We start from the raw sequence: 10,421 nt of genomic DNA on the forward strand, positions 1-10,421 counted from the left end.
CCCCCCCCCCCCCCGCCGTGGTTTTCAGGGGACCCGTGACCGCGGCATAGGAGCTCACCATAGAGCCCGTAGAGCAGACGAAGAACGTCCGTCTGCTCTGTGTGATCACTGAGACCGTGGCGCTGTAATCGCAGTGTAATCACAGCGCCACCTATCTCGGCTGTCAGGAACTACACATAACCCTCCCTAGCTGTGTCTTGTGGAGCGAAAAATACGGTCATTGTTTTTATTTGGCTTGCAGTGGAATGGGGAGCCCAAAGATTAAAGGAGAACTATGAGGGGGGAGGGGGGGGGGGGGCTTTCCACTCACCTCATAGTTCTAGCCGACCTGTGACAATGAGACTGTCACAGGTCGGCTCAGTAGATCGGGAGGTGAGGGAACACATACCGGCGTTCGCTCACCTCTCGATCCTGTCTCGACTCTCTGCCGTGACAGGGGGAGGGGCTGGATTCCCCTCTCCCCACTCCGATCCGACTGGCGGAATGGACGGGAGAGGGGGCGGGTACAGCTGGCTCTGCCTCTAGATAGGTAGAGCCAGCTGTCACTCACCCAGGCTCTGCCTATCTAGGGATATCTAGGCTCTGCCGCACCAGGGACCCCGCACATCACAGCGGCAGCTGAGACCCCCCCATGCGTCACTGCACCAAATCAGACAAGAAAAACAAATGGCAAACGCGCTCATCAACTCGTCACCGGCTTTACAGCAAGGTGCTTTTTGTTTGCATGCTGGCTGGTGAGTGTGCTGGGAAACTTTTTGCTGTTGCACTGTATAAAGCCCTTCCATGTGCACCTTGCTTTAAAGGAGAACTGTGGGGGTCAGTGTTTTCCCCCATAGTTCTCCTAAGGGTCACGGGAGGACACAAACTAGCGTCCTCCCGTCACCCGAAGCTCAGTATATAGGGAGCTACAGCTCGCGTGATACTGAGACTGCCGCAGCCGGGAAGGATCGCGACATTACTGTCGGGATCCGCCCAGCTGCGTGAGTGACAGCTGGTTCTGCCTATCTAGAGGCAGTGCCAGCTGTACCCGCCCCCTCCCCCGTCCGTTCCGCCAGTCGGCGCTGGAGGATCAGAGCGGGGAGGGGGGGAATCCCTGCAGGGAGCCATGAGTGACGGTATGTGTTCGCTCACTTCCCGATCTATTGAGCCGACGTGTGACAGCCTCATTGTCACAGGTCGGCTAGAACGATGAGGTGAGTGAAGATCAATCACCTCATAGTTCTCCTTATGAGTTGATGAGTGCGTTTTGCCATTTGTTTTGCTCCACTGAATAGGGGCCCCCCAGCGGTAGGTTTTGTGTCCCTTTGAGGCAGTTAAAGTGCAGTTTACAGTTCCAGTTGTGAACGGGCGCTAGGATATTAGGTATCGGGTATTACAGGGTCATCACACGGTGCAGTTAATGTAACCCGTCTGCACACCCCCGTCGGTAAACCACGCCCTCTTTTGTTTTCCCGCAGGTTTCCGGAGAGTGTGCCTGGACGACCTGCGCAAAGCTCACATCGTGCGTGACGTCCAGCAGTACATCCTGTGCCGCCTGGACCGCGAGGAGACTCTGCGGCAGCACCTGACCCTGGACACCGCCGAGATGCTCAACCAGCTTCACATAAAGAGCAACGGCTGCTTCCTGTACCTGAAGCGCGTGCTGGACGGGGTGTCCGAGGGCTCCATCCTCCTCCGGGAGGTCCGCCACATCCCCGGGACTCTGAACGGGCTGTACCTGTGGATGTGCCAGCGCCTGTTCTCCGGGCGCCAGTTCTGTCAGGTGCAGACCTTGCTGAACGTCATCCTGGCGTCGCCGTCTCCGCTCTCGCCTTCCCAGCTGCACAGAGCCGTGTGGACCAAACAGATGAAAGGCTGGAGTGTGGAGGACTTCAACAAGGTCTTGGAGTCCGTCTCTTCCCTGCTACACCCAACGGGGGTTCCTCAGAACTGGCTGGTGCTCTTCCATCACAGTTTCTCCGAGTGGCTGCTGGATGTAAAGTACTGCACACAGAAGTATCTCTGCAGCGTACCGGAGGGCCACAGCATGCTGGCCATGAGCTTATCCGCGAGGGCCCCCAGTTTGTCCCCTGCTGAGGTCCAACAGCTGGCCAGGCACCTCCTGATGTCTGACCTCCGAGGGCTAGATCCCTCTCACTTGGCTCTGTGGCTTTTGTGGACCGGAGTTCCTGTATCAGATTGTTTGGCCTCTGACATTCCCCTGGAACTGGAAGTTTTGCAGCTGCTGCTCCTAGCCAGATCTAAAGTAGACGGAATTCCAACTGTAGAAGACTCCAGAGCCCTGAGAAGGACCCTGGAACGCGCCGGCTCGGTGGAAATGATGTTGGATGGCGGAGGTAGTCTCAACAAACGGGATCGAGCTGGACGGACCCTGCTGGCTGCAGCAGCCCATGTTGGGAATTTGGAAGCCGTGATCCTCATGATTTCCAGAGGAGCCAATCTAGAGGCCACAGATGAAGATGGACAAACACCTCTAGGCTTGGCAGCTCACCGGGGCCACCTTGGGATCATTGAGCTCCTGCTTGAACACGGTGCCCGTCATGATCACACGGACAGTCGGGGGTGGACCCCCCTGCGGGCCGCCTCCTGGGGAGGCCACACGGAAGTGGTGGAAGCACTTCTTGCTGTTGGAGCTCAACCCGATGTCTCTGGCCGCGACGGACGCACCGCGCTCAGGGCAGCAGCCTGGGGAGGGCACGAGGGGCCTGTGAAGGCCCTGCTAAGAGCCGGAGCCAGGATAGACCATGCCGATGTGGAGGGCAGGACTCCCCTAATGGCTGCTGCATACATGGGCCATCGCGCCGTAGCAGAACTCTTGCTGGAATCTGGGGCTGATGTGAATAAGTTTGATTTGGAGGGCCGAACTGCCCTTGCCGTAGCCTGTCTGTGTATGCCCGCTGGGAACATGTACCCAGAGATGGTGTCACTGCTACTGGAACATGTTGCCGATCCCGAGCTGGAAGATAAAGAGGGAGTCACACCACTACTGGTCGCCGCCTATGAGGGGAAAGAAGAGGTAGCAGAACTTCTGCTCGAGGCAGGCGCCAACCCTGACAAACCTGGCAAGGGTCAGATGACACCACTCCTGGCAGCTGCCTTAGGGGGCCACTCTGAAACGGTCCGGGTCCTGCTTCTGTGGGGTGCCACCACTGACATGATGGATAATGAGGGGAGGTCGGCGCTCCTGTTGGCAGCTGCTGCCGCTGGAGGAGAGCAGGCCGTCAGGGTGTTGATGGACAGAGGGCTTAACGAGAATCACCAGGATCTACTGGGATGGACCGCACTGCACTGGGCAGCCTGCGAGGGCCGGAAAAATGTCTGTCGCACCCTGATAGAAGGAGGGGCCAAGCTGGGCATTAGAGACAGTGAGGGGAACACACCTCTCCTGCTGGCAGCTCAGGAAGGGCACACGGGCTGTGTAGAGTTACTGATAAACCGTGGATCCCCTGTAGACCAACGTGGCAGTGACCACATGACGGCTCTATGTTTTGCAGCTCTCGGGGGCCACAAAAGCACAGTGAAACTACTACTGAAAAAAGGAGCAGACCCCGATGTGAAGGCCAGTCAGGAGAAGCCCCTCCTGTACCTGCTGGCTCTGCAAGGACTGACGGACATGGCTGAAATTTTGTTTGACCACGGAGCCAACCCCGAGGTGAGAGACTTGGAGGAACGCACGGCTTTGCACGCCTCCTGCTGGCAAGGAGACTGGGAAATGGCACGCATCCTTCTACTAAAGGGCAAGGCCAACTGCAATGCCTTCGACAGGGAAAGAAGGACTCCGTTACACTGTGCCTCGTGGAGAGGGCATGTCAATATCGCCCACCTCCTTCTAGAAAATGGGGCTTTTGTTGATGCCCAGTGCTTACAAGGAGCTACCCCCCTCTGTATCTCTGCTCAAGAGGGACACGAAGAGCTGGCCAAGGTGCTGCTGGATGAGGGAAAGGCCAGCCCCTTCCATGCAGACCACTATGGACGCACGCCGATAAGGGTTGCAGCCAAAGGAGGACACCTCTCCATTGTAAACCTCTTGGAGAAACATGGCGTTCCACCATACAAAGGCTTGATGGGAAATCGTCCAGAGAAAGACACTATTCAGAAAGGAGTGGTGGAAGGGAGTGGTGGTAGCTGGTCTACACTTTCTCCAGTGTCTACAGGTAGCCAATCACTGGACAACTCTCTAAAGAGCTCCAAAGGATCAATATTAACCTCATCCACTTACCACTCTCAGGCAACCGTGCCAGCAGACAGTCTGACTTTCACCCAGCAGGTTCAGCAGCACTCTCTTCCTCGCAGCCGTTCGCGCCAAGCCTTGGCCCTCACTGGCGTGCTTAGTGGCCAAGTCCTCTCTGAACTGAAACTCGCCCAAGTTTCACCTGCGTCAACCCTAGATCAGACCTCCAGCCCCCATCACGATCGGGACAGATCCGAAGTGGTTGGTGTGCTCTCTAGGAACCCAAGTTCCCCAGACCGCGAGTTAAAGAGGAACGGTATTCTCACAAACCCAAAATATGGCAGCCCCACTTATTCTCGTTTCAAGGCCGGCGATTGTATCTTCTCTCCAAACCGGACCTCCAGCCCCAAGTCCTACAACAGGCCAACAGACCCCGAGGACGACCAAAACAAAATCAGCAGTTCTGGATATTCTTCAAGCCAAGCAGGCACAGAGAGGGATCGGACCTACAAACAGACTGCGGACTCGGCGGAAAACACTAAAAATGTTACGCAATTCCCTACCAAAACCGGGAAACCGGCGACTTCACCCCAGAAAATTGGGACTTCTGGGTATTCTCCGTGGAAGAGTTCTCCTATGACCCCCTCCACGAAAACCATGGAACCTGTTTATCCCCTAAAGAAGACCCCAAATCAAGTGTCGCCCCCTCAAAAGTGCGAGGACCCCATCTACTTTGCGAAAAAGCCTGTGGACTTTGTGTTCTCTCCTATGGGAGCTCCAGATGGTGCGTCCTCACCTGTTGGAACCGCAACGGAACCACAATATTGTACGACCACGGACCAAACCGGCTCGCCAAGCCCACTGAACTCTCCAGTTATCTCCATGACCACTATGGACCCTCAGCTCCACCTTAAGCAGGTCATCAAGCTGCAGTTCGAGGGGCGCACGTGTGGATTTAACTTCAGGAAGGAGACTCCACTGTGAGGTGGGTACGGTAACTACATGCATTCCTTCAATTGTAGCAGCACCTTATCTGCCAATATATGTGATGCCTTCAACATTTGTTAGCTGGCTTCTGATATTTTTTTTAAACAGTTAATAGGTTTCAATGTCTGGGAGATTTTCCCTTACTTCCTGCTTCTGTGACACCTGTACAAGAAATGGGGGGGGAAAGGGTTGTCACCAGGATGGAAGGGCACAGTCGGCAGTAGAATTGTCAGACGTTCCCACCCTTTCCCACTCTAGTACTAAAGTGTTTCTGTCTGTGTCCTCATTGGAGAGATTTCCCATCACTTCCTGACCTAGCAGGAAATCGGGGTAAATCCCGCCCCCAATATGGACACAGATGGCAATGAAAATCTGACCAAACTTGAAGCACGACATTTTCTTAGGACAGATTTGGGAAGGGTTGAACCCTCTGTTAGATTTTTCTTGCGTGCTGTATCCCTACCGGGGAGATCTCTTCACTTCCTGTGGTAGTCGCCAGGACAGGAAGTGAGGTGAGGTCTCAGTGGGGGCCCAGTTGGCAATTAAAATATGGCAGAGGTCATAAACCTTCCCCACTCCAACCAAGTCAATAAGTTGGAGTTCAGTTTTAAAGGAGAAGGTGGACCTTTTGTGTAAGGTCCCTTTCGAGGCAGCAGAAAAGGAGGGGGTCCAAGACCTTCTTGGTGTGTCCTAGTTGGGGGGGTCCAAGACCTTCTTGGTGTGTCCTAGTTGGGGGGAGGTCCAAAAAGGGGGGGCGTAGGAGGGAGACACTGTCATTTCAGGATGGCCGAGTGGGGAGGAGAGAGAGCCAGCGGCTGTCAGATTCGGGATGGCTGATCGGCTCAGGATGGAGAGTGGAGAATCGGTATATATGTGTAATATTTACTCCAATAGTTCTAAACAACTGGGGACACATAGGGGGAATTTATCAAAACCGGAGCAGCTGTGCACGACAACCAATCAGCTTCTCTCTTTTATTTTTCAAATCTTAACTGAACAAACTGAGGAGAGAAGCTGATTGGTTGTTGTGCACAGCTGCTCCGGTTTTGATAAATGCCCCTCAATGTACTATGTGTCCCCAATTATGAATAAACAGGAAGTGCTTTACATCACTTCCTGTTAATTCATGAGTTTCTGAATGGAGAGAAACCTACTTCAGTGCCTTCTACCCATTCATAAACTGGCTGATAATAAATATTTACTATCCAGTTTGTGAATGAATGGGAAGACTCTGTGTGGGCTCCACCCACACCTCTAGCATGTCCTCAGGCTCTAACCTCACCTCTAGCATGTCCTCAGGCTCCAACCTCACCTCTAGCATGTCTTCAGTCTCCAACCATACCTCTAGCATGTCCTCAGGCTCCAACCTCACCTCTAGCATGTCTTCAGTCTCCACCCGCACCTCCAGCCTGCCCTCGGTCTCCACCCGCACCTCCAGCCTGCCCTCGGTCTCCACCCGCACCTCCAGCCTGCCCTCGGTCTCCACCCGCACCTCCAGCCTGCCCTCGGTCTCCACCCGCACCTCCAGCCTGCCCTCGGTCTCCACCCGCACCTCCAGCCTGCCCTCGGTCTCCACCCGCACCTCCAGCCTGCCCTCGGTCTCCACCCGCACCTCCAGCCTGCCCTCGGTCTCCACCCGCACCTCCAGCCTGCCCTCGGTCTCCACCCGCACCTCCAGCCTGCCCTCGGTCTCCACCCGCACCTCCAGCCTGCCCTCGGTCTCCACCCGCACCTCCAGCCTGCCCTCGGTCTCCACCCGCACCTCCAGCCTGCCCTCGGTCTCCACCCGCACCTCCAGCCTGCCCTCGGTCTCCACCCGCACCTCCAGCCTGCCCTCGGTCTCCACCCGCACCTCCAGCCTGCCCTCGGTCTCCACCCGCACCTCCAGCCTGCCCTCGGTCTCCACCCGCACCTCCAGCCTGCCCTCGGTCTCCACCCGCACCTCCAGCCTGCCCTCGGTCTCCACCCGCACCTCTAGCCTGCCCTCAGTCTCCACCCGCACCTCTAGCATGTCCTCTGTCTCCAACCGCACCTCTAGCATGTCCTCTGTCTCCAACTGCACTTCTAGCATGCCCTCGGTCTCCACCCGCACCTCTAGCATGTCCTCTGTCTCCACCCGCACCTCTAGCCTGCCCTCAGTCTCCACCCGCACCTCTAGCCTGCCCTCAGTCTCCACCCGCACCTCTAGCCTGCCCTCAGTCTCCACCCGCACCTCTAGCCTGCCCTCAGTCTCCACCCGCACCTCTAGCATGCCCTCTGTCTCCACCCGCACCTCTAGCCTGCCCTCAGTCTCCACCCGCACCTCTAGCCTGCCCTCAGTCTCCACCCGCACCTCTAGCCTGCCCTCAGCCTCCACCCTTATTTGAGATTCATGGTAACTGGAATGAACCCGCACACCAGAGAAAGAGTTTCCAAATCTTACAATAGTTTACATTCTTCAGCATGAAGTGTGAGATTCCTATAGACCTTGTACAAGAAACCACACAAAGCTCTAAGATAGATAGCAGATCAGGGGTGTGGAATTCCTGTCGCCTGACGCCCTGGACATGCAGTTTCTGGGGGGCCGGGCGAGTAGTTTTTTTGTACATTTAGCAATGCACCACCCCCCCCCTCCGTGGTTTTCGGGGTCTCCCGCTCTTCTGGGGTACCCGGGACCATGGAACATGAGCTCACCATAGAGATTGTAGAGCAGAGCAAAGAATGTCCGTTCTTTGCTCTGCTCTGTGTGATCAGTGAGACCGGAGTGCTGTAATCACAAGGCAATCACAGCGCCACCTGTCTCAGCTGTCAGGAACTGCACAGAACGTCTGCTCTGTATTAGAGGGCAGGTTCCATAAAGAGAACCTGTCACCTCCAAACTATCACATAGGGGATTGTAATCCCCCCCATGTGATAGGAATAAAAGTGAAAAATAAATTTAAAAAAAGTGATGAAAAAGTAAAATATATAAAAATAATTAAAAAATTAAAACCAACCTCGCTGCCCCCGCCATGTGCATGCAAATAAACGCACGCGTAGGACATTGTGTGTGTGTGCGCGCGTTGAGTGCTGCCGCCATTCCAATGTGTGCTATATTGTGGTAGCCAGGCAACAGAACTCTCCTACATGCACAATGTGCATTAAAGGGTGAGTTCACTTTCCCAGGTAATACGGGAAAATGGAATTACCTGATCAAATCTGGCCCTGTCTCTCCCAACCCCCCTCCTTCCCCACCAGGTACTATCTGTACCCCGTACTGCTGTCCAGCGCATTCCTGCCCGATGCATTTTGAATTTCGCTTGCAAATTGCAAGCATCACATCATTGGTCAGCGTGTCAGGTGACCCTGCTGACCAATGAGAAGCGCTATTTAGCACAGTCAAATACAGTTTTGATTAGGGATGCTCCGATACCAGGTACTCGTACTCGCCCAAATGCTCCGATACTTTCCCCAATACCGGAACTTCCGGTCAGAGGAACATTTCCTCTGACCGGCAGTGCCGTAGGGGAACATGGAGCCAGCTTCCCGTGCAATCAGGATGGCGAGTAATGGCCGCCTCTCGGTTTCCTGTTTTGCCGGGAAGCCGGCTCCTTGGTGATTTGACTGGGAAGCTGACTTCCTGGCCAATCAGCATCCAGCCAATCAGGTCATTACTCGTCTTCCTTATTGGCCAGGAAGCCAGCTCGGTGCTGATTGGCAGGGAGGCTGGTTTGCCAGCCAATCACAATCAGGCCGGGTAAACAACACGGAGCCGGCTTCCCTAGCAAACAGGAAGCCGGGTGGCATGCCATTTACCTGCTGCCCAGCTTCCTGATTGCCCGGGAAGCCGGCTCCATGCCAACGGAAGCACCGGTATCGGTACTCGTTATCGGCGAGTACCGAAAGCAGAATATGGGCATTCGTACTCAATATCGGAAAACCGCTATCAGCCCATCGCTAGTTTTGATCAGAACTATTTTTTTTTGGGTATCGGGACAAGTAGATCGGGCCCCAGCTTTAGCCCTCGGGCAAGTAGTTGTTTTTTTTTTTTTATTTCCACACCCCTGCAGACCATGTGGAGTCCCAGTGAACACATGGGGAAAAAAAAAGACGAAGAGATTGTTCGCTCCTTTGTGATAGCAATAAAGTTAAGTGGGGAAAACCAAAAAAAATTTATTAAAAAAAATAATGAAATAAAAATTGAAAAAAATAAGAAATAATTAAATAACAAAAATAGGTGATTAAAAAGTAAAAAAATAAGAAATAATGAAATAAAAAAAATTGGTGATTAAAAAGTAAAAAAATAATAAGAAAATAATTATAAAAAATAAACCATAATAAGATGAAAAAATGATATTGAAAAAATTAATATAAAGTAAACGATAAGATAGATAAAAATGTAAAAAAGTAAAAAAAAAATTAAGTAAAAAGAAACAATAAAAATCGTTTTTTAAACTAACCCTGCTGCCCTGACACCCGATTGCCATTCTCCATTGATTGGGCGGGGAGGGGGGCGCATAGCGGAACCTAGCCTTGAGGTGGCAGGAAGAGAAAATCCGGCCCTGACTGAGTATAAACTAGCGTGAGATTCTAGAACCGTCTTTCTCTGGCGTGCTGACTTCTCTGGGATGCTGCGTGTGGGTGGAGGACTTCCTTTGTTGAGGTCTTCCTTTGCAGAGGGGTTTCAGCGCCCGAAAAACATACTGCTTACTTTGGATGTATAACCCGTTGGTTGTCCATTCATATCCACTAACTGGGGGTGACGATTTGGGGCTATCGGCATCGGACTCACCAATCTCTGTGTTCACAGGTCCCGTCCTCCCGTCCCTAAATCCGAATCAGCATGGCGGAGAGCTGCGATGGGACCTCGGGAGTGGTGCAGTGCCGGGCATCACGGAAGGAGAATGGAGGAGACGCCGGCTTGTGTGGGAGGACTCTGGAGGAGCAGAGATGTTACGGTCTGGTGGTGCCATGGAGGCTGTGGGCAAGCTTGCCAAAGCTCCTCCCACCCGTGACTACGGATGGAACTCGGGGAAATTGACTTTTATGGACGGCCTCAAGTTTGGCGGGAGCGTCCACCACATACTGAAACATTGAAACATCATAACCCGTATGGGAAAGTAAAAAAATAAATATACCACTAAAACCATTAAAGGGCCTTCTGTTATTGAGGGAAGCCTTCAAGGGCGACTCTGCTCCTTATTTGTACCGCGCACGTCTGACGCAGTCCTTGTATCTGCAGAGTGCTCCTTAAAGAAATGGTATAGCACTTTTATTAATGCTGCACGATGAGGGCTCCGTGGCC

At 53.6% G+C, this 10,421-nt stretch overlaps 1 protein-coding gene across 1 annotated transcript in view; it reads left to right on the plus strand.

The window, feature by feature from the left end:
• LOC108799752 (ankyrin repeat domain-containing protein 50-like) overlaps positions 1–5,155 on the plus strand; it is a 9,541-nt gene extending 4,386 nt beyond the window's left edge. The window contains exon 4 of the mRNA XM_018571650.1: positions 1,458–5,155. Coding sequence (XP_018427152.1) covers positions 1,458–5,155 — 3,698 coding nt within the window. The remainder of the gene's footprint in view (positions 1–1,457) is intronic.
• Positions 5,156–10,421: the final 5,266 nt, after the last annotated feature.

Source organism: Nanorana parkeri, unplaced genomic scaffold, assembly GCF_000935625.1.
Source record: "Nanorana parkeri isolate BGI_ZX_2015 unplaced genomic scaffold, ASM93562v1 scaffold1799, whole genome shotgun sequence".
NCBI classification, from domain to species: domain Eukaryota; kingdom Metazoa; phylum Chordata; class Amphibia; order Anura; family Dicroglossidae; genus Nanorana; species Nanorana parkeri.